Raw genomic sequence first — 24215 nt, 5'->3', positions numbered from 1 at the left:
AGAGCTGATTTTTTGGGTATTTTCACCTGGCATGTCAACGGCCATATTCCTCCCACGGACAACAGGTGTCTCCCCGGGTGCCTGACTTAAACAAACCACCTCACCATCAGAATCCTCCTGGTCAATTTCCTCCCCAGCGCCAGCAACACCCATATCCTCCTCATCCTGGTGTACTTCAACACTGACATCTTCAATCTGACTATCAGGAACTGGACTGCGGGTGCTCCTTCCAGCACTTGCAGGGGGCGTGCAAATGGTGGAAGGCGCATGCTCTTCACGTCCAGTGTTGGGAAGGTCAGGCATCGCAACCGACACAATTGGACTCTCCTTGTGGATTTGGGATTTCGAAGAATGCACAGTTCTTTGCTGTGCTGCTTTTGCCAGCTTGAGTCTTTTCATTTTTCTAGCGAGAGGCTGAGTGCTTCCATCCTCATGTGAAGCTGAACCACTAGCCATGAACATAGGCCAGGGCCTCAGCCGTTCCTTGCCACTCCGTGTGGTAAATGGCATATTGGCAAGTTTACGCTTCTCCTCCGACAATTTTATTTTAGGTTTTGGAGTCCTTTTTTTTCTGATATTTGGTGTTTTGGATTTGACATGATCTGTACTATGACATTGGGCATCGGCCTTGGCAGACGACGTTGCTGGCATTTCATCGTCTCGGCCATGACTAGTGGCAGCAGCTTCAGCACGAGGTGGAAGTGGATCTTGATCTTTCCCTAATTTTGGAACCTCAACATTTTTGTTCTCCATATTTTAATAGGCACAACTAAAAGGCACCTCAGGTAAACAATGGAGATGGATACTAGTATACAATTATGGACTGCCTGCCGACTGCAGACACAGAGGTAGCCACAGCCGTGAACTACCGTACTGTACTGTGTCTGCAGCTAATATAGACTGGTTGATAAAGAGAAGATGTCTATGTAACTATGTATGTATAAAGAAGACTGAAAAAAATCCACGGTTAGGTGGTATACAATTATGGACGGACTGCCTGCCGAGTGCAGACACAGAGGTAGCCACAGCCGTGAACTACCGTACTGTACTGTGTCTGCAGCTAATATAGACTGGTTGATAAAGAGAAGATGTCTATGTAACTATGTATGTATAAATAAGAATGAAAAAAAACCACGGTTAGGTGGTATACAATTATGGACGGACTGCCTGCCGAGTGCAGACACAGAGGTAGCCACAGCCGTGAACTACCGTACTGTACTGTGTCTGCAGCTAATATAGACTGGTTGATAAAGAGAAGATGTCTATGTAACTATGTATGTATAAAGAAGAATGAAAAAAATCCACGGTTAGGTGGTATTACAATTATGGACGGACTGCCTGCCGAGTGCAGAGACACAGAGGTAGCCACAGCCGTGAACTACCGTACTGTGTCTGCTGCGACTGGATGATAAATGATATAAAAAATATATATATATCACTACTGCAGCCGGACAGGTATATATTATATATTATATAATGACGGACCTGCTGGACACTGTCTGTCAGCAGAATGAGTTTTATTTTTATAGAATAAAAAAAAAAAAAACACACAAGTGAAGTCACACGACGAGTGTTTAACTTTTTCAGGCAATCACAATATAAGTATACTACTAACTATACTGGTGGTCAGTGTGGTCAGGTCACTGGTCAGTCACACTGGCAGTGGCACTCCTGCAGCAAAAGTGTGCACTGTTTAATTTTAATATAATATGTACTCCTGGCTCCTGCTATAACCTATAACTGGCACTGCAGTAGTGCTCCCCAGTCTCCCCCACAATTATAAGCTGTGTGAGCTGAGCAGTCAGACAGATATATAATATATATAGATGATGCAGCACACTGGCCTGAGCCTGAGCAGTGCACACAGATATGGTATGTGACTGACTGAGTCACTGTGTGTATCGCTTTTTTCAGGCAGAGAACGGATATATTAAATAAACTGCACTGTGTGTCTGGTGGTCACTCACTATATAATATATTATGTACTCCTGGCTCCTGCTATAACCTATAACTGGCACTGCAGTAGTGCTCCCCAGTCTCCCCCACAATTATAAGCTGTGTGAGCTGAGCAGTCAGACAGATATATATAATATTATATATAGATAATAGATGATGCAGCACACTGGCCTGAGCCTGAGCAGTGCACACAGATATGGTATGTGACTGACTGAGTCACTGTGTGTATCGCTTTTTTCAGGCAGAGAACGGATATTTTAAATAAACTGCACTGTGTGTCTGGTGGTCACTCACTATATAATATATTATGTACTCCTGGCTCCTGCTATAACCTATAACTGGCACTGCAGTAGTGCTCCCCAGTCTCCCCCACAATTATAAGCTGTGTGAGCTGAGCAGTCAGACAGATATATATAATATTATATATAGATAATAGATGATGCAGCACACTGGCCTGAGCCTGAGCAGTGCACACAGATATGGTATGTGACTGACTGAGTCACTGTGTGTATCGCTTTTTTCAGGCAGAGAACGGATATATTAAATAAACTGCACTGTGTGTCTGGTGGTCACTCACTATATAATATATTATGTACTCCTGGCTCCTGCTATAACCTATAACTGGCACTGCAGTAGTGCTCCCCAGTCTCCCCCACAATTATAAGCTGTGTGAGCTGAGCAGTCAGACAGATATATATAATATTATATATAGATAATAGATGATGCAGCACACTGTCCTGAGCCTGAGCAGTGCACACAGATATGGTATGTGACTGAGTCACTGTGGGGTAGATTTATTAAAATGTCCCTAAGGTTCTTTATGTTCAGTGTGCCGTTTCACTGCATTTTCGCGGTGAAGCGGGTCCAGCTTTCGAGTAAATTTACTATCATTTGTCTATGCGTTATGGGAACACGTTATCTCACCCCTCCAGTGATAAGCGTCCTCCCATAACGAGTGTCCGCTTCGGCCGCAGTCGCTGCTTCCACGCATGCGCCATCCAGCAACTCCCAGCGTGCAGTTCGGGAGTTAGGATGGCGCATGCGTGGTTGGTAGGAACGAATGCGCTCCGCCTCCGCTGTGTGTGTGTGCGGCGTCTGTGAGGTGAGTTGTAGCGCAGGCTTCGGAAGGGTAGAGATCTCTCCACACTGTCCCCCTGGGTATGATTTTTGATCTGCATCTGGGCTTCACGCTGTGCCTTGGTTGTGTATGTTATGTGTTTGCTTGTGGGGGGGTTTTTGGGTAGAAATCTGCTCACAATGTTAAATGGCACAGGCTGTATATTCCCATAGCTCTTGCTAGTTGTGTGTATATACATATATACATATATATATATATATACATATATATATATATATACATATATATATATATATACATATATATATATACATATATACATATATATACATATATATATATACATATATACATATATATATATATACATATATATATATATACATGTATATATATATATATATATATATATATATATAGGCACTCCCACCACTGGAGATATGGGCTCTGGTGCAGATGTGTTAGGTAGAGAGCAATAAATCAATCAGCGGCACTCGGGGTCTTGTTACAGCAAGCAAGTGTATTAAAGTTCACGGCATAGAAACCAACGTTTTGGGACAAACACGTCCCTTTGTCAAGGTGAATAACATTGTCAAAGGGACGTGTTTGTCCCAAAACTTTGGTTTCTATGCCGTGAAATTTAATACACTTGCTTGCTGTAACAAGACCCCGAGTGCCGCTGATTGATTTATTGCTCTCCCTCTCTCTCTCTCTATAATATATACATATATATCTATAATATATACATATCTATATATATATATATATATATATATATATAAAATCTGGGACATGCAGTCAGGGGAGGCAGTGATTAGTTATTAAAATAATACAAAGAACATATTTATGACACACATTCTGTGTCATAAGTATCTTCTTTATTTAATTCTATTTATTTTTACAGGTACCGGCCCTATTGGATTCTACATGGGCAAGTGGACGTGATCGGCGTGGGATGTAGGTAAGTAATCTCTCTCATTTTTCCAGGTACTCCTATTGGATTCTACTGGACAAGTGGATGTGACCAGCGTGGGATGTAGGTAAGTATGTGTGAGTGTGTGTGATTTAATACATTTTTACTGTCACGGTGTGTGAGTTGTGTTTTTATTTGGGTATTTTTGTTGTTGTAGAACTACAGGTACCAGCGGGCCCGTTATTTCCGCACATGCTGGTACTTGAGGTTCTCCAAGTACCAGCAAGCGGGGGAGGCTTGCTGGGCCTTGTAGTTCCACAACAAAAACCAATATTCTTTTTTTACACGCATGACTATCAGCCTGGCACCCACTGCCCAGGGGTGCTGGGGACAGCCTCGGGCTTCACCCCTGGCCCATGGGTGCCTGGAGGGGGGGAGACCCCTAGATTTAAGGGGTCCCCACTCCTCCAGGGAACCTCGGCTAGGGGTGACTAGTTGGGGGGGGTAATGCCACGGCCGCAGGGACCTACATAAATGTGTCCCCCGGCTGTGGCATTATGTCCCTGGCTAGTGGAGCCCGGTGCTGGTTTTAAAAATACGGGGGACCCATACATCTTTTGTCCCCCGTATTTTTGGAACCAGGACCGTTTAAGAGCCCAGGGCTGGTTGTCTAAATACGGGGAACCCCAGTCCCAATTTTTTCCCCAGTATTTAAACAACCAGGACTGGCTCAAAGAGCCCGAGGCTGGTTATACTTAGGAGGGGGGACCTCACGCATTTTTTTTAAATCATTTTTTTAACCCATTCAGAACCTTATCCTTTAATTTTTATTTTCTATAAAAATTTACAATATATCACAAATATGATGAGCAGGCAGGTAGCGGGCATTGGCGGCATCGGACTGAGATGCAAATTAGTGGCGGAGGGCTGGGTCAGTTGATGGTGGCCGAGTGTGTAAGCCATTGGCGTTGGAAGCGTCCATAGACTCAGAGGTAGTAGCGGGCATTGGCTAAGGCGGAGGTAGGGGTCATCTGCATGATTCGGCGGAAATTATGGCTGTAGTGCCTCACCAGCCACTGACCTCACCGCACACCACACACACATATGTGTGTGTTTGTGTACAGATATGTGTTTCTGTACATATGTGCGTGTGTGTGTGTATATACACACATAGATGTACACGTACCTGTATGTATCCATACACAGACATATATGTTTGTATATGTGTGTATGTGTGTGTGTATATATATATATATATATATATATATATAGCAAAAAGAGGAGAAGAACAAGCGCCTATGGTGCAATAAGTTTTTATATGTGTTTGGATGACACTGTGGCGGAATACATATGCGTACCAGATAATTTCTTTAAATCACGTCAAATAGATAGAGGTCGGTCAGAATATTTCTTGCTGGCAACACCATCTATGAATCAAAGAAGACGAGATCGCCACATGGCGTAGTATTTCAGGATAAATGGCAATCTCCCCCAAAAACTTATATATGCGTACCAGATAATTTCTTTAAACCACGTCAAATAAATAGGTGTCAGTCAGAATATTTCTTGCTGGCAACACCATCTAAGAATCAAAGAAGACGAAATCGCCACATGGCGTAGTATTTCAGGGTAAACGACAATCTCCCCCAAAACAACTTAATAGGCGTACCAGATTTAGATGTGTAATCAGCATAAACATCTAGTGATCATGTGTCCAGAAGTCTCCCATTCAATCCAGTACGCAGAGTAGTTGTAAAACCAGTCGGAAGACTAGGAAATTTATTCAAATTAATGGCCCGTCAAGCAACGTTTCGGTTTTATTTGAAAAACCGTCTTCAGGCTTACATGTAAGTTAGATTTGGGTGTGGTGAGTTCAATCTGCGGGACGTCATGTCAGCCGGCCGGCCTGTCTGCAGTGCTCAGGAAGCGTTTCTCGCCAGCTCCCGCAGAGATCCCCTGACCGTGCGGCTTCCACTCCCGAGCTCTCCCTCAGCAGCCGGGCTCAGTGGCTTCATACAAAGGGATTTGTATGACGTCCCGCAGATTGAACTCACCACACCCAAATCTAACTTACATGTAAGCCTGAAGACGGTTTTTCAAATAAAACCGAAACGTTGCTTGACGGGCCATTAATTTGAATAAATTTCCTAGTCTTCCGACTGGTTTTACAACTACTCTGCGTACTGGATTGAATGGGAGACTTCTGGACACATGATCACTAGATGTTTATGCTGATTACACATCTAAATCTGGTACGCCTATTAAGTTGTTTTGGGGGAGATTGTCGTTTACCCTGAAATACTACGCCATGTGGCGATTTCGTCTTCTTTGATTCTTAGATGGTGTTGCCAGCAAGAAATATTCTGACTGACACCTATTTATTTGACGTGGTTTAAAGAAATTATCTGGTACGCATATATAAGTTTTTGGGGGAGATTGCCATTTATCCTGAAATACTACGCCATGTGGCGATCTCGTCTTCTTTGATTCATAGATGGTGTTGCCAGCAAGAAATATTCTGACCGACCTCTATCTATTTGACGTGATTTAAAGAAATTATCTGGTACGCATATGTATTCCGCCACAGTGTCATCCAAACACATATAAAAACTTATTGCACCATAGGCGCTTGTTCTTCTCCTCTTTTTGCTACAGAACCCATGCCATATACCTTTGGTATACTGAGGAACTGAGCTGCCGCCCTGAAGAGTGGAGGGTGCCTATTAAGACTTATTTAAGCTTGTAAGACTGTGTCATTAACCTTTTGAGGCTATTGTATCAGCAATTTTACCTATACGGAAAAGGATTCCACTTTTACGGTCGATCCCTGAAGAAGCGCACTAGTCTATACATTTTCTTATATATATATATATATATGAAATTTTGTTTATTTTTTAAAAATGGCACTCACAACTGGTTTTTTCAATTGCAAAAGTGAACGTTTGGACATGAAAATTGTACATGAAAGCGGGTCAAAAGTCCGCCGTCGTGGGGGCGGGGCTTCTTCCTCAGCACTCACCAGCGCCATGTTTTTTCTCCACAGCACCGCTGAGAGGAAGCTCCCCAGCCTCTCCCCTGCAGTTACACGGTAGAAGAGGGTAAAAAGAGAGGGGGGGGGCACATAATTAGGTTCAAAAATCAATATAAACAGCAGCTACTGGGTTAACATTAAGTTACTGTGTTATTCCTGGGTTTATAGCGCTGGGGTGTGTGCTGGCATACTCTCTCTCTGTCTCTCCAAAGGGCCTTATGGGGGAATTGTCTTCAGATGAGCATTCCCTGAGTGTGTGGTGTCGGTACGTGTGTGTCGACATGTCTGAGGTAAAAGGCTCTCCTAAGGAGGAGATGGAGCAAATGTGTGTGAGAGGGTATCTCCGTCGACAACGCCGACACCTGTTTGTATATGTGTAATTAAGTGCTAAGGTGAATTTATTGCACAAAAGATTAGAGAACAGACAGGGAATCTACCCATGTCTGTCCCTATGTCGCAGAGACCTTCAGAGTCTCTCAATGATCACTATCCAAATTAATAGACACTGATATCGACACGGAGTCTGACTCCAGTGTCGACTATGATAATGCAAAGTTACAGCCAAAATGGCTGAAAAGTATTCAATATATTATTATTGTAATAAAAGATGATTTGCATATCACTGATGACTCATCTGTCCCTGACACAAGGGTACACATGTTTAAGGGGAAGAAAGCTGAGGTAAATTTCCCTCCTCTCATGATGAAAAAGAGCGGGAATCTCCAGACAAGAGACTGCAGCTTCCCACAAAAAATTCTCAGGGAGTATCCTTTCCCCACTAGGGCCAGGATACGATGGGAATCTTCCCCTAGGGTGTCACGTTTGCCCAAAAGGTAGCCCTGACGTAACAGCTATCCTCAGGGTTCCTGCAGAAAGCGTGCACATTCTGGTACACTACTCAGACCGGCGATTGTGTTGGCATGGGTTTATAGCGATGTGGCAGCGTGGACAGGTACCTTATCAGCAGGGCTTGAGACCCTAGTATGTATATATAGAGATATATATATTAAAGATGCTGTCTTAAGATATATATATATATATATATATATATATATATATATAAAAAACAGGCCCAAAGAGACATGAGTCTACTGGGTCCTAGAGTCAAAGATATGTCGATTTCTGCTTGACGTGTCCTGTAGAATATGCAATGGACAGATGATGCCGACTTAAGAGGCATATGTAAGGCTGAGGATTGTGTGGAAAAGGGTTCTCGGACCTGGTCTCCACAGCTATAGCTGGTAATTCTGTTATTTTGCCTAATATTCCTGCACAGCCTAGGAAAGCACGACATTATCGATTGCATCCTTTCAAACAAAGAATCAAGAAAGTCCGAGGTGCGTCCTTTATTGCCAGAGGCAGGGGCAGAGGAAAGAAGCTGCACAACACAGCTAGTTCCCAGGAACAGACGTCCTCCCCGGCCTCTACAAAATCCACCGAATGTCGCTGTGGCTCCACAGGCGGAGCTAGGCCCGTGGGGGCACGCCTTCGTAAGTTCAGCCACAAGTGGGTTCACTCCCTGCTAGATCCCTGGGCAATAGATATTGTGTCTCAGGGATACAAGCGGACTTTGAGGAGATGCCCCCTCACCGACGGCCCTGCCGGCTTCCCCCCACGAGAGGGAAACAGTGTTAACTGCAATTCACAAATTGTATCTTCAACAGGTGGTGGTCAAGGTTCCCCTCCTTCAACAAGGAGGGGTTATTATTCGACTATGTTGTAGTCCCGAAACCAGACGGTTCAGTCAGACCCATATTGAATTTAAAATCCCTGAACATATACCTGAAAAGGTTCAAGTTCAAGATGGAATTGCGAAGAGTGGTCATTGCAAGCCTGAAAGGGGGATATTTTATGGTGACTCGGGACATAAAGGATGCATACCTTCATGTCCCCATTTATCCACCTCATCAGGCGTACCTCAGAATTGCGGTACGGGATTGTCATTACCAATTTCAGACGTTGCCGTTTGGTCTCTCCACGGCCCCAAGAATATTCATCAAGGTTAGTGCGGAAATTATGGTGCTCCTGCGGAAGCAAGGTGTCACTATTATCCCGTACTTGGACGATCTCCTCACAAAAGCGAGATCAAGAGTGCAGTTGCTGAACAGCGTATCACTTTCTCTGGAAGTGTAACGGCAACACGGCTGGATTCTATATATTCCAAAGTCGCAGTTGGTTCCTACAGCTCATCTGCCTCTCCTAGGCATGATCCTAGACACAGACCAGAAAAGGGTTTATCTCCCGATAGAGAGAGCTCAGGAGCTCATGACACGGGTCAGGAATCTATTAAAACCAAAACAGGTGTCAGTGCATCACTGCACTCGAGTCCTGAGAAGGATGGTGGCATCAGAGGAGGCCATTCCCTTCGGCAGGTTCCATGCGAGGACCTTCCAATGGGATTTACTGGACAAGTGATCCGGATCGCATCTGCAGATGCATCGGTTAATCTCCCTATCCCTCAGGGCCAGGGTGTCTCTCCTGTGGTGGCTGCAGAGTGCTCACCTTCTCGAAGGTTGCAGATTCGGCATTCAGAACTGGGTCCTGGTGACCACGGATGCAAGCCTCCGAGGGTTGGGGGCAGTCACACAGGGAAGAAATTTCCAAGGGCTGTGGTCAAGTCAGGAGACTTGCCTTCACATCAACATCCTGGAACTAAGGGCCATATACAACGCCCTACGTCAAGCGGAGTCCCTGCTTCGCAACCAACCGGTTCTGATTCAGTCAGACAACATCACTGCAGTGGCTCAGGGAAACCGCCAAGGCGGCAGAAGGAGCAGGGTGGCGATGGTAGAAGCCACCAGAATTCTTCGCTGGGCGGAGAATCACGTAAGCGCACTGTCAGCAGTGTTCATTCTGGGAGTGGACAACTGGGAAGCAGACTTCCTCGGCAGGCACGACCTCCACCCGGGAGAGTGGGGACTTCATCAAGAAGTCTTCACGCAGATTGCAAGTCGGTGGGAACTGCCACAGGTGGACATGATGGCATCCCGCCTCAACAAAAAGCTGCAGAGATATTGCGCCAGGTCAAGAGACCCTCAGGCAATAGCTGTGGATGCACTGGTGACACCATGGGTGTTCCAGTCGGTCTATGTATTTCCTCCTCTTCCTCTCATCCCCAAGGTGCTGAGAATCATAAGAAAAAGAGTAGTGAGAACAATACTCATTGTTCCGGATTGGCCAAGAAGGACTTGGTATCCAGATCTGCAAGAAATGCTCACAGAGGACCCGTGGCCTCAGCCTCTAAGACAGGACTTGTGCAACAGGGGCCCTGTCTGTTCCAAGACTTACCGCGGCTGCGTTTGACGGCATGGCGGTTGAACGCCGGATCCTTGCAGAAAAAGGCTGAGGTCATTCCTACGCTGATAGAGGCTAGGAAGGATGTGACGGCTCAACATTATCACCATATATGGCGAAAATATGTGGCTTGGTGGGAGGCCAGGAATGCCCCTATGGAGGAATTCCAGCTGGCCTGTTTCCTTCACTTCCTACAGTCGGGAGTGACTTTGGACCTTCAATTGGGTTCCATCAAGGTTCAGATTTCGGCCTTATCCATTTTCTTTCAAAAAGAACTGGCTTCTCTGCCTGAAGTTCAGACGTTTGTAAAGGGAGTGCTGCATATTTTGCATCTTAACGTGGTGTTGAGTTTCCTGAAATCACACTGGTTTGAACCACTCAGAACGGTGGAAGTAAAATATCTCACGTGGAAGGTGGTCATGCTATTAGCCTTGGCTTCGGCTAGGCGTGGGTCAGAATTGGCGGTTTTGTCAAATAAAAGACCTTATCTGTTTTTCCATGCGGATAGAGCAGAATTGCGGACCCGCCCACAATTTCTGCTGAAAGTGGTTTCATCCTTTCATATAAACCAACCTATTGTGGTGCCTGTGGCTACTACTGACTTGGAGGATTCCGAGTCACTGGATGTGGTCAGGGCTTAGCCAGAACGGCTAAGGTCAGGAAAACAGAATCTTTGTTTATCCTGTATGCTTCCAACAAGCTTGGGGCGCCTGTTTCAAAGCAAACTATTGCTCGCTGGATCTGTAACACGATTCAGCAGGCTCATTCTGCGGCTGGGTTGCCGCTGCCTAAATCAGTTAAGGGCCATTCCACAAGGAAGGTGGGCTCTTCTTGGGCGGCTGCCCGAGGGGTCTTGGCATTACAGCTTTGCCGAGCGGCTACTTGGTCAGGTTCAAACACCTTTGCAAAGTTCTACAAGTTTGATACCCTGGCTGAGGAGGACCTTGTGTTTTCTCATTCGGTGCTGCAGAGTCATCCGCACTCTCCAGCCCGTTTGGGAGCTTTGGTATAATCCCCATGGTCCTTACGGAGTCCCCAGCATCCACTAGGATGTTAGAGAAAATAAGATTTTACTTACCGGTAAATCTATGTCTCGTAGTCCGTAGTGAATGCTGGGCGCCCGTCCCAAGTGCGGACTTCTTCTGCAATGCTTGTATATATTGCTTAAATAAGGGTTATGTTATAGTTGCATCAGGGTTTATCTGATGCTCTATAATTGTTCTTACTGTTAACTGGGTAAAGTTATCACAAGTTATACGGTGTGATTGGTGTGGCTGGTATGAGTCTTACCCTGGATTCCCTAAATTCTTTCCTTGTACTGTCAGCTCTTCCGGGCACAGTTTTGCTAACTGAGGTCATAGAGGGAAGAGTCAGAGCACACCAGAATCTAAATTCTTTCTTAAAGTGCCCATGTCTCCTGCTGAGCCCGTCTATTCCCCATGGTCCTTACGGAGTCCCCCGCATCCACTACGGACTACGAGAAATAGATTTTCCGGTAAGTAAATTCTTTTTTTTTTTTTTTTTTATTAAATATATTGCGGTTATCCAAACACCTAATCGTGCTATTTAACCTCACTCACTGTTTTGAAAGATAGGTTTGCCTCACGATGTATCTACGTGTGCAATATCCAAAACAGTATTTGTAAATTTGTTTTTATTGAAAACCCTAGGTATCTTTATTGATTAATGTGTACACTGGTATGAGGTCAGCTTTGATTTGTTAGTCCACAATTGTTCTGTACCGCTCACCTATGTAGTATGCTGTTTTTTTATTTTTATTTTTTTTAATACATTATAGGCATAATGTCTGGTGAATGCTCATCTGTTCAAAATGAAGAAGAAAGTGTTGGCATGTTTCATCAGCTTGATACCTCGGATAAACCTCAGACGCTCAAAAAGAAAAAAACAAAGAGAAATTCTGAGGAGCGTCTGCGCTCCCACAAATTCACCACTGAAGAAAATGAGACCCTCATCGATGGAGTATTGAGAAATTATGATAAATTATTTGGACGACCTGGAGGCCTAAATTATTCCGTCGAGTGTAAGGAGGCAATTTGGCGTGACATAGCAAAAAATGTTAGCTCCCTTGGCACCTGTATACGCACGGCGATTGTGTGTCGCAAGAGATACCACGATTGCAAAAGTACAGTTAAAAAGAAAATGGCTGAGGAGAAAAACTATGTAAGTGGTACTGGTGGTGGACCTGCCAAAATTTTTGACTACCTACATTGGGAGCAAAGACTACAGGGAATCATTAAATTAGCCTCTGTAGTTGGAGTTCCAGGTGGATTGGACACGGGGAAGAATACAACAATATCTGGTGAGTTGTTGGTTTTTATTCTTTTTTTTTTTTTTTATATGTAATTGGGATTTACATTAAAAGCAGGTGGTGTTAAAATTACCTGGCTTTGCTGACAATCGTAACACAGTGGTCTGAATGCGTATTTACAATTATTTTTGAGTGCACCAATGTGTTTTCGCCCAGGTATTTAGCAGGTATTTTTGGATGCATATCCATTTGTCTGTTATTTTATTATGTCTATTTTTGGTGGTCTGTATTTTGCCTATATGTTAGTATTTTTTTTATTTGCAATATTTTTTTTCTGGAAAATTCATGCATATATGGGTACTCCAGCCCTATACAATGTTGTTTTGGGTTATACTAGTGTGTGTGTATATAGATGTGATTTCACTGTCTCTATTTGTTGTGCCTGCCTGGTGTTTTTTTGTAACTTTGTGTTCAATTCTAACTTTAGGAGGATAATCCTTAATAAACCCTTCTCTGACACTAAATGCATCTATGTCATCATTGGATGACAACAGTATTTAGGTTAGTATGCTAGTTTTGAGATTGTGTTAATTTAAGCGTCTGATTTGTTCTTGGTTTTCTCAATTGACACAGATCAAATCCAGATGGCCTATAGTAAAGAAGGCAATGGTGGTATCTCCAAAAAAACAAAAAACAAAGAAAAAGGTTAGTATCGTAACTTTATGTTTTCATTTTTCACTATCTATTAATCTTCCATGTTTGGTGTAGGAAGGGTATGGGTCATTAGGTTGACAACACTTTGGTAGACATGAGTGTCAACCTAAGTGCTGAGGACAGCTCTGCAAACTATCCATGGTTTAGACGGACTTTGCTGGGCTAATGGCAAATACATTAGTTGCCCTGCACTGTGGTGGAGGGTGCAATGGTCACTTGTTTACCACGTTAACATACTTTTTTTTTTTACTTATCCAAGTGCTGTGATATGCAATTGTATTTACGTCCTTTTTTTTACCCCCCTCTGTGTTTATTTGGTATGTGTGTTATATTCTGGTATGACCCAAGGTACCTATAGATGTGTAGGGTGGACAGTTTAGCATGGCAGGGTAACAGTGCAAATGCAGCATGAATGTTTGTTTTTTTATCTTTAGATGGTATGTTTGTAGCTGTATTATACTAAGTTTGTGGCCATTAACAGTCATGTCTGCTTTGGATCCCATCAATATTGGCACAGATGTTGTAGAAGCTCTTTGTGAAAGTTACATACCGTATATACTTGAGTATAAGTCGACTCGAATATAAACCGAGGGTGGGAAATGCAGCTCTAGCCGTACACAGCCCTCATACCAGATATGCCCCCACAGTGCCAGATATGCCCCCACGGTCCTAGATATGCCCTCATACTGCAAGATCTGACCCCTCAGTGCCACATATGTCCCCCCCCCTCAAGTGCCAAATATGCTCCTCCAGTGCCAGGTACAAATTACCCTCCCGTGCTCCCCCACTGTTTTGTGAAGGAGGGACACGGAGGGCACAGCGCGCACCTCTTCTGTGACTCCTTATGCCGCATGTGCCATTTTTATTTTTAACCGGCAAAAATCTTCATTGACTTAAAACATTTTAATTAATAATTACCACATTTTAAATTTTCTTTTTCTCTATTTTTGTAGCTTCCAACTGTCAAGGGTCATCTAAAAACTGTTTACCAGGTAAACTATGAACACTGAAGGTCGGTTAAATTATTAATAGTTAATTTTTGGAAACTTTAATTAATTTATTTTTCTTATTTGGGGTAATAATCTGAACCCAAGAAGTTAGGGTTTTTTGTTTTTTTTAAAGTGGCAGGCTCAAGGATAATGTTTTTTGTTTTTGCATTAAGGAATATTTATTTTCAGTTTGATTAAGATAGTGGCTTAGTTAAGGTTTGTATTAGGTTTTGAAACTCTACTGAGCTAGTTTGTCTGTGCATGGTCAACTGGAGCCGGGGTTGATGAGTATATGCTCACTTCAAGACTCTTTTTTCTCATCGTTATGATCAGAATCTTTTTAGTGTAAACAATTAGTTTGATTTAACTTTGTTTGTCTTTTGATAGGCAAAACACTAACAATACTGTCCCCATTAATGAATGAACATTAAATCAAAGTGGTGATGTTCTACTTTTTTACTTAAAGGCTCCTACCCCTCTATGATAGTCCACTTGTTTTTTTGCTTTTGCCATTTTAAGTCTCATTTACCCTCAGTGAGTCCTCTGCATATATACTTTTGACATGGCCTATAGGAAACCTTGTTTGTCAGCAGATTCTCTTTGTATTTAAAATATCACCAACTGCATCTGTAACCTCCGGAAACTGGAACTTACACTTTGCTCAATACTCATGTTCTAGCTATTATGGGCAATGCTTCTTAGAAAGCTATTTTGACTCACATTTCATGTATTTTTTTTTTTTTACAATTATCCTCTTTTTAGAAGTGCAACAAGCAACCAAAGTAAATCCTCCACAAATGACTATGGATTTAATTGAGCTACAGACTTCCATTCCGACACTTGAGACAGTTCCAGGTGACTTTTTTTTTTGTTTAATTCTGGGAAAGGCTTTTGTGCGTTAAAACATGTTCTTGTCTTCTGCTTGAAATTAGAATGTAGGCCACCATGTCAAATGGTCGACTCTGCAGAACATGGATGGGTTTGTCTTGCATATGCCTAAATCATATATTATCTTTGATTTTAGAATACTGTATAATTGTGCAACTTCAACAGACTCAATTAGCCTGATTGGCTCAATAAAACCCATCCCTATGCAAAAACCTATGGCGTCTGGACAACCTATCTTATCAAACACATGCGTGCACGTTTTTTATTTTCTCCCGCATTTGAATTTGAGTAATTGTTTCATTGTTAGCAAGTAAATAATGCATAAATATGTAATGATCAAGGAAAGTACACATTACAGGTGTTTTCATTGTAAATAATTGTATGTTACTATTTTTTTTACACTTGTAGATTTCTGCAACTTATGCATAATTGTTTTCTAGGTTTGTTTTTACGATGTTGGGTGGTTATGTTGTTGTTTTTTTACTTGGGTCTAACCTTTTTTTATTGTTTTAGCAACCAATTCCTCAGAGATTGTCATTTTGGGAGACGAGCCGTTGGAAAGGGAATACTGTACCCTTGAAAATGTTATGAATATGGAAGAAGGAGCATACTCTGATTGTTTTTATGTATCTGAAAATAGTCCCATTTCAGAACCATTTAATGAGAATGCCGAGCAGTCCAACCAATCAACCATTTTTGGAGGGGAAACAAGCAAAGAGCATGGGCAAATTAATAATCCAACACACATTGACTTGGCAAGCAACCCTCTATTTCAGCATATGAACAATATGTTTTTAACTTCCATGTCTGATTTTAAAGAAGTCTTACATGGTGAAATTGGGCATGTGGTGGAAGGTTTGGACAATATTAAGAGTACACTCTGCACATTGATAGGGATCCAAGAGCAAAATGCACTCCAAATTAACACGAGTTTAAGTTCGATAGCCAATTCTTTGAAGAAACTCCTGGAGTTAAAAATTAAAGAACCCGAAGAGGGGTTTTACCAAGAAAATTCTATTGCTACTGGTTCCAGCAAGCCGGCCCTCCTAAAGAAGAGAAAAAGGCTTACACAAAACTTATCAGAAGAGGATCATGAACAAGCATGTAATTCCCCAGAGGAACATGCCCCAAGGGCCAAAAATCGGAAAAAAATTCTCAAACTAAGACAGCGTAGACTTTTTCTCTAAAATTTCAAAATTGATTGAGGAGATTCCCTCACGTAGTTAATTGTGGAAACGGTTAATAGGTACACAGTCACTAGGTTGACTGCTATTGGTCAACATGCACCAGGTAGACATGGTCAGAATGTCGACATCTACTTGGTCGACATGAGTTATTCCCCTTTTGCAACAGCTTGCAAGATAATGTTGCTTGTAACAAAATACAGGGTGTTCAGGTGAAATCCATGTTCCATTTAGGGATTACGTCAACGTGTTAGGGGCAGTTTTTGAAAAGTTGATATAGTGTGAACCAGTCCCTGTAATGTTGTTTTTTTTGCAACAATCAAACCTTATCAACTGTTACAAAAGTAATTGGATAAATGTTCAATTGTTAAAATTGTGTTTCTGTTTTATTTCATCACAGTACATTATTTTAGGTATATTTTAGGCATGTGTCTTTTGTGTATTTACTGAGTCCATGTAAACACAGTTATACTTAATTTATTTGTGCTAATTATTTGCTGAATCTCCCACACAGTACATTAATGGTTGTGTGTGCTTACTGTAGAAAAGTGTGTTGGTTGTCACAAATATTTGGAGCTGGTGTGAGTGTGTTAGATTTTATTAATTTATAAAGAATTTTTATAGATTTGTAAGACAGTGTGCTGGAAGTTGGGGAGGTTTGACCACATCAAAATCTGTAAAAATCATTAACTTTCTGTGTACATGTGCTGTATTTCAAATAAAGTGCATGCTTGTTAATAATCTTGATAAATGTTTGTAATTGTAGTTTCTGATAGCCGTTAAAATCTACATGTGCTTGACTAATTGTTAAAATGCTAAGGCTCCCTTATGGGACACGCTTTGAAGTTAGATACAGGTTGAGTATCCCTTATCCAAAATGCTTGGGACCAGAAGTATTTTGAATATTTAATTTTTCTGTATTTTGGAATAATTGCATACCATAATGATATATCATTGTGATGGGATCTAAGTCTAAGCACAGAATGCATTTGTGTTTCATATACACCTTATACACACAGCCTGCAGGTCATTTTAGGCAATATTTTTAATAACTTTTTGCATTAAACAAAGTTTGTTTACATAAAAATCATTTATGTTTTATATATACCTTATACACATAGCCTGAGGGTCTTATAATAAAATATTTTTAATATTGTTGTGTATTAAACAAAGTTTGTGTACATTGTCCCATCAGAAAACAAAGGTTTTACTATCTTAAAAAAAACAACAACCCGTATTTCAATATTCCCTATTTCGCAATATTTGGGTATGGGATACTCAACCTGTACTTCCAGTTGACTACAAATAAAATCACACAACAAGGACTATTTATTGGTGTTTTCAAAAAGAAGGCCTTTGGGTTTGTTTTAAACAATTTTCCATGACCATGAGTATAAATCAGTCACCTGCCTCCTTCATGGATCAATGGTCGAAAAATGGGGCCCGCCCTTGAATTTAAAATGTTGTGCGGATGTTGGTTTGTTTGTCACCATGGATACACTAAGCATTAGTGCCATTTCCTGCAATGGTTACTGTGGTGATAATTGTCATCTAAAGCATTGGTTTCCAACCTTGGTCCTCGATTTGCCCCAACAGATCATGTTTTCCAGGTCTCCTCACGAGATTCCAACAGAAATAATTTGTTCCTCCTGGGGTTTTTTAAAAATGTGTGAGTAATGCATACACCTGTTCAACTGCTAGGTGGCATGAAACACATGAACTGTTGTGGCTAGTTGAGGACCGAAGTTGACTCCCATTGCTATACAGGTTATAGAAGTTATGCCCACAAAGCACTAATTTCCATAAATGTTATGTATGTTGTGCAATATAATATTGTCTATTTATAGCATTCAGTTATGACCATCCCACAATTTTTCTGCTTACTTCAGACAGAACTATGAAATGCAGTTAACAGTATGGCATATAAAAACCTGACACTGTCCATGACAATTACATTTTAATTTGGCCTAACTGTAGCCTCAAAGGTGCAAACACAGCTAGTCTCCAATTTTTGGACAGTCAATTTTCGGAGATAGGGCCAAGTGTGAAACACTTAAACCAGCTAATTTGTGGGCAGCCTGGGGCGCCTCCTTAGTGTTCAGCCGGAAGCGACTACCTTAGGGACGAGTGACAGCAGGAAGCATTGGGGGAGAAAATAAGTAATTCTTTGTTAATTTTAACACTACACATGATAGCATGGAATGTAGACGTACACCAAATGCCTCTTATCTCCCCCTTTGAACCTTGTACATTACTGAGAAATCTTCCTCACATTGGAAAATAAGAGCAATGGACCCCATTTCCCAAAAGCAGCGTAATGAGTTAGATGCTGAATTCTGATTTTTACTTTACTATGTGCTATGTTGGGCCCAAAACACTAACCTGGGCCACATTTTTAATAACTAAAAAAATACAAGAAGTGTGACCTGTATGTGAATAATATTGTATAGCAAATATTATACACATTGGTTTGTTCACTAAACCTGCCAAAAAAAGGTGACAGTGCTGATTAACCTTTAATTGTATTCTAAATTACTACAACACATGGCAACGGTGCATTTAAAACAGTACACATGTAAAGACGTGATAAACTTTTAACAGTGGTTTGCAATATACTGATATTCAACATTTTAAAAATGTTACTCAACAGAATAAACATATGGTTTTGCCAATAAACGCCAACCTAGATAAAATGCACTTTGCATTAACCAAAAACAATAGCATATATAACCAGTACTACCTGGCTGTGCTAAAATGAGCATGGTAGACGTTAATTTGCAAAATAGGTTCTAATTACATTTTCTCTCACCACTTTCGCCACCCCCCTTATTTCCTCCTCTCCGTCATTTGTTAATTTAGTGTTAGGATGATTTAGGCGTCTGACAACTGTGGGTAGCCTGTGGCGCAGGCATATGTTGTGCAGAACACAACATGTTAAAAATATTTGACAGACTTTATGTGGACTATATAGTAGGGTGCCCCCTGACTTATCCAGGCAACGAAATCTACTTTTGAGAATGCCAAATGTACACTCTATTATTGCTCTACTTGCAATGTGCGCTTTATTATACACAAAATCCTGCCTCCGAGTTGGTTTGGAAATGGGAGTCAGTAGCCAGGAGCGTGCAGGGTAACCAGAATCTCCTATAAAAAAAGGAACAAGGGAATATTATATACCTATTGTTAGTCTATATTTATTCCAACATCTATACTGACCAAAATACTTTAAAGTGTATGCCTGATTTCTCATACGTCCTAGAGGATGCTGGGGTCACATCAAGAACCATGGGGTATAGACGGGATCCGCAGGAGACATGGGCACTTTAAGACTTTCAAAGGGTGTGAACTCGCTCCTCATTCTATGCCTCTCCTCCAGTTTAGAATCTGTGCCCAGTGAGACTGGATGCACTCTGAGGAGCTCTACTGAGTTTATCTGAAAGAGACTTATGTTAGGTTTTTAATTTTCAGGGAGACTGCTGGCAACAGTCTTCCTGCTTCGTGGGACTTAGGGGAGAGAAGTCAGACCTACTTCTGTGAGTTTAAAGGCTCTGCTTCTTTGGCTACAGGACACCATTAGCTCCTGAGGGTCTGATCGCTAGGTACGCCTAGATGCTCGTTCCCAGAGGCCGCCGTCACCCCCGTTGCAGAGCCAGAAGTCCGAAGACAGGTGAGTAGAAGAAAAGAAGACTTCAGTGACGGCTTCTGAGGTAACGCAGTGCTCGCACGCTGCGCGCCATGCTCCCACACACAGCGGCACTACAGGGTGCAGGGCACAGGGGGGGGGGGGCGCCATGGGCAGCATATATGACCTACATAAGTAACTGGCAAGAGCGTACATAGTGCCAGGGCACTGTCTGTACCCCCGGCAGTATAAAAATGTATTTGAAAAGATCGGGTCTGAAGTGCACAATTACGGGGGCGAAGCTTAGCCCTCACAGCACACAACCCGGCGCCATTTTCACTACACAAGGCTGCGGAGACGCTGGTCCTTCCTCACACTGCTGCACAAGCATCAGGTTGAAAAACGGGGGGGGGGGATCAGTTATTTTGGTGCATTATATGTAAATTATAAAAGCGCTGCAGGTCTGGGGCATTTTCTGTGGTGTTTCAGACCGGGATTGAGTGCTGGGGTGTGAGCTGGCAATAACTCCCTCTGTGTCCCTCTGACAGGCTTACTGTGGGTCTGTCCCCTATAGGCCCAGTGTGTCTGTGTGTGTGTTGGGTGCACGTGTGTTGGAATGTCTGAGGCGGAGTGCTCTTCCCAGGAGGAGACTATGTTAGGGACACAAATGGCTGTGGGAGTGACCCTGTCGGCACCGCCGACACCTGATTGGGTGAATGTTTTAAATGCTTTGAATGCAAATGTGGCTCTGATAAATAAGAGATTGGCTAAATCTGAGTCTCAGAACCAGGCATAGAAGAAATCCGTAGAAGATGTGTTGTTACAAGTCCAGAACCCCTCGGGGGTCACAAAAATGTTCATTTGCCCAGCTGGTAAACACGGATACCGACACGGACACTGACTCAAGTGTGGACTAGAGTGATGCCAGATTAGATCCAAAACTAGAAAACAGCATTCAGTACATGATTGTAGCAATAAAACATGTATTACATATAACTGAGGACCCTACTGTCCCTGATACTAGGGTCTGTATGTATAAAGGAAAGAAACCTGAGGCAACGTTTCCTCCCTCTCATGAACTGACCACGCTTTGTGAAAAGGTTTGGGAAAATCCAGACAAAAAGTTTCTGATTCCCAAAACGATTCCAGTGGCGTATCAGTTTTCCTCTGGGGATAGGGAAAAATGGGAATCACCCCCCATTGTGGACAAAGCTCGATCACTGCTGTCCAAAAAGGTGGCTCTTCCGTCCCCTGACACGGCAGCCCTAAAGAATCCTGCAGATCGTAGGCAGGAAAATACATTGAAATCCATTTATGTCACCACGGGTACGCTACTCAGACCAGCCATTGCATCTGCGTGGGTGAGTAGTGCTATAGAAAAATGGGCAGATAACTTGTCATCTGAAAAAGATACCCTGGATAGGGATAACGTTTTTTTGACACTAGGTTATATCAGGGACGCTACAGTCTACCTAAATGAAGCTATAAGGGATATTGGCATCTTGGGATCAAGGGCCAATGCCATGGCATTCTCAGCTAGGACAGCATTGTGGATTCATCAATGGAATGCTGATGCTGACTCTAAAAAAGCGATGGAGTCTCTACCATATGAAGGTGGTGTATTGTATGGTGATGACCTCGCTGACTTGGTATCTACGGCTACCCAGGGTAAGTCATCATTTTTACCTTATGTGCCTGCACCACAAAAGAAAGCATACCAATATCAGATGCAGTCCTTTCGGCCCAATAAATACAGAAAAGGACGAGGTTCTTCCTTCCTTGCTTCTAGAGGAAAGGGAAAAGGTAAACGATCACCGGCCATGGCTGGTTCCCAGAAGCAGAAGTCCTTCCCGGCTTCTGCCAAATCCACCGCATGATGCTGGGGCTCCTCTGCAGGAGTACGCACCGGTGGGGGCACGTCTCAGACTCTTCAGTCAGTGCTGGGCTCGTTCGGCTGTGGACCCATGGGTTTTAGAAATAGTGTCCCAGGGGTACAAACTGGAGTTTCAAGACGTTCCCCCTCGCCGATGTTTCAAATCTGCCTTGCCAGCTACTATTCCGGACAGGGAGGTGGGATGCGCCACAATCAAGTCATTGTCATGGTTTCCCCGTCGCAACAGGGAGAAAGCTTTTATTCGAGCCTGTTTGTGGTCCCGAAGCCAGACAGCTCAGTCAGACCAATCCTGAACCTCAAATCCCTCAATCTCGACCTGAGAAAATTCAACATCAAGATGGAATCTCTCCGGGCAGTGAACTCCAGTCTGGAGGAGGGGGATTTTACATGTTCCCATTTATCCTCCACAACAGGCTTACCTGAGGTTTGCAGTTTCACTATTGTCATTACCAATTTCAGACGTTGCCGTTTGGTCTGTCCACAGCTCCGAGGGTTTTCACCAAAGTAATGGCCGAAATGATGGTTCTCCTGCACAAACAATTAGCCCGTACTTGGACGATCTCTTGATAAAGATGAGATCCAGGGACCAATTACTGCAGAACATTACACTCTCCCTGACAATTTTGCAGCAACATGGTTGGCTCCTAAACTTGCCAAAATCACAGTTGGTTCCGACGAGATGGCTGTCGTTTTTGGGAATGATTCTGGATACCGAATTACAGAGAGTTTTTCTTCCAGTGGAAAAGGATCTGGAAATTCTGAACCTGCTTAAACAAATTCAGAAACCAGCAAGAGTATCGATCCATCAATGCACTCGATTGCTGGGTAAGATGGTGGCGGCCTGCAAGGCCATTCAGTTTGGCAGATTCCATGCCAGAGTGTTTCAGTCTGATCTGTTGGACAAGTGGTCCAGGTCCCATCTGCACATGCACCGAAGGATAATCCGGTCTTCCAAGACCAGAATCTCACTTCTGTGGTGGCTGCACAGCTCTCACCTCCTAGAGGGATGCAGGTTCGGGATCCCGGACTGGATCCTAGTGACCAAGGATGCGAGTCTCCGAGGCTGGGGAGCAGTCACACAGGGGGAAAGGTTCCAGGGAAAATGGTCAAGCCAGGAAATATGTATACACATAAACGTTCTGGAGTTAAGGGCCATTTACAACGGCCTTCTGCAAGCGCAACCTCTTCTTCGCAATCGGGCCGTCTTGATTCAGTCGGACAACATAACAGCAGTAGCGTACATAAACCGCCAGGGAGGAACAAAGAGCAGAACGGCAATGGCAGAGGCCACAAAAGGTTCTCATGCTGGCCGAAAAGGCATACAAGCGCTCTGTCAGCAATCTTCATTCCAGGAGTGGACAACTGGGAAGCAGACTTCCTCAGCAGATACGATCTCCATCCAGGAGAGTGGGGTCTTCATCAAGTGGTCTTTGCAGAAGTGACAAGTCTTTGGGGAATTCCTCAAATAGACATGATGGCGTCTCGCCTCAACCAGAAACTTCAGAGATATTGTTCCAGGTCGAGGGACCCTCAAGCAATAGCAGTGGACGCCCTAGTGTTTCAGTCGGTGTATGTGTTTCCTCCGCTTCCAGACGTTCCAAAAGTGATAAAGATCATAAGACGAACAAAGGTTCAAGCGATCCTCATTTTTCCAGACTGGCCAAGGAGGACTTGGGAACCAGATCTTCAGGAATTACTCACAGGAAATCCCTGGCCCCTTCCTCTGATTGAGGATCTGTTAGAGCAGGGGCCGTGCGTGTTCCAATACTTACTGTGACTTTGTTTGCCGGCTTGGCGGTTGAACGCCGGATTCTAGCCCGAAAGGGTATTCCCAAGGAATTTATCTCCACTCTTATTCAGGCCAGAAAAGGAGTAACATCTAAACATTCCCACCGTATTTGGAGTAAATACGTGTCTTGGTGTGAATCCAGAAAGGCTCCTACGGAAGAATTTCAGTTAGGACGTTTTCTCCATTTTCTACAAGCTGGTGTGGATGCGGGACTAAATTTGGGCTCAATTAAAGTACAAATTTCAGCCTTATCGCTTTTCATCCAAAAACAATTGGCCTCCCTTCCAGAAGTTCAGACTTTCGTGAAAGGCGTGTTGCACATCCAACCTCCCTTTGTTCCCCCCAGTGGCACCGTGGGATCTTAACGTGGTGTTGCAATTCCTTCAATCTCATTGGTTTTATCCTTTACAGAAGGTAGAGTAGAAATTCCTCACTTGGAAAGTGGTCATGCTGTTGGCCTTGTCATCCGCAAGGCGGGTGTCTTAATTAGCGGCCTTGTCGCACAAGAGCACCTATTTGATCTTCCATGAAGATAGAGCAGAGTTGAGGACTCGTCAGCAATTTCTGCCGAAAGTAGTTTCGTCGTTCCAGTTG

General features: G+C 43.0%; 1 protein-coding gene across 1 annotated transcript; it reads left to right on the top strand.

Annotated features, from left to right (window-relative positions):
• The first annotated feature begins 12075 nt into the window (after positions 1-12075).
• On the top strand, positions 12076-17007 carry LOC134956792 (uncharacterized). The gene is made up of 5 exons (XM_063938741.1): positions 12076-12592; positions 13175-13246; positions 14209-14247; positions 15007-15099; positions 15646-17007. Exons 1-5 carry the CDS (start codon positions 12076-12078, stop codon positions 16317-16319), a joined length of 1395 nt encoding a protein of 464 aa, XP_063794811.1. The 3' UTR covers positions 16320-17007.
• Positions 17008-24215: the final 7208 nt, after the last annotated feature.

This window comes from Pseudophryne corroboree, chromosome 9 (assembly GCF_028390025.1).
Source record: "Pseudophryne corroboree isolate aPseCor3 chromosome 9, aPseCor3.hap2, whole genome shotgun sequence".
NCBI classification, from domain to species: domain Eukaryota; kingdom Metazoa; phylum Chordata; class Amphibia; order Anura; family Myobatrachidae; genus Pseudophryne; species Pseudophryne corroboree.
This window is presented reverse-complemented; position numbering and strand designations above follow the sequence as displayed.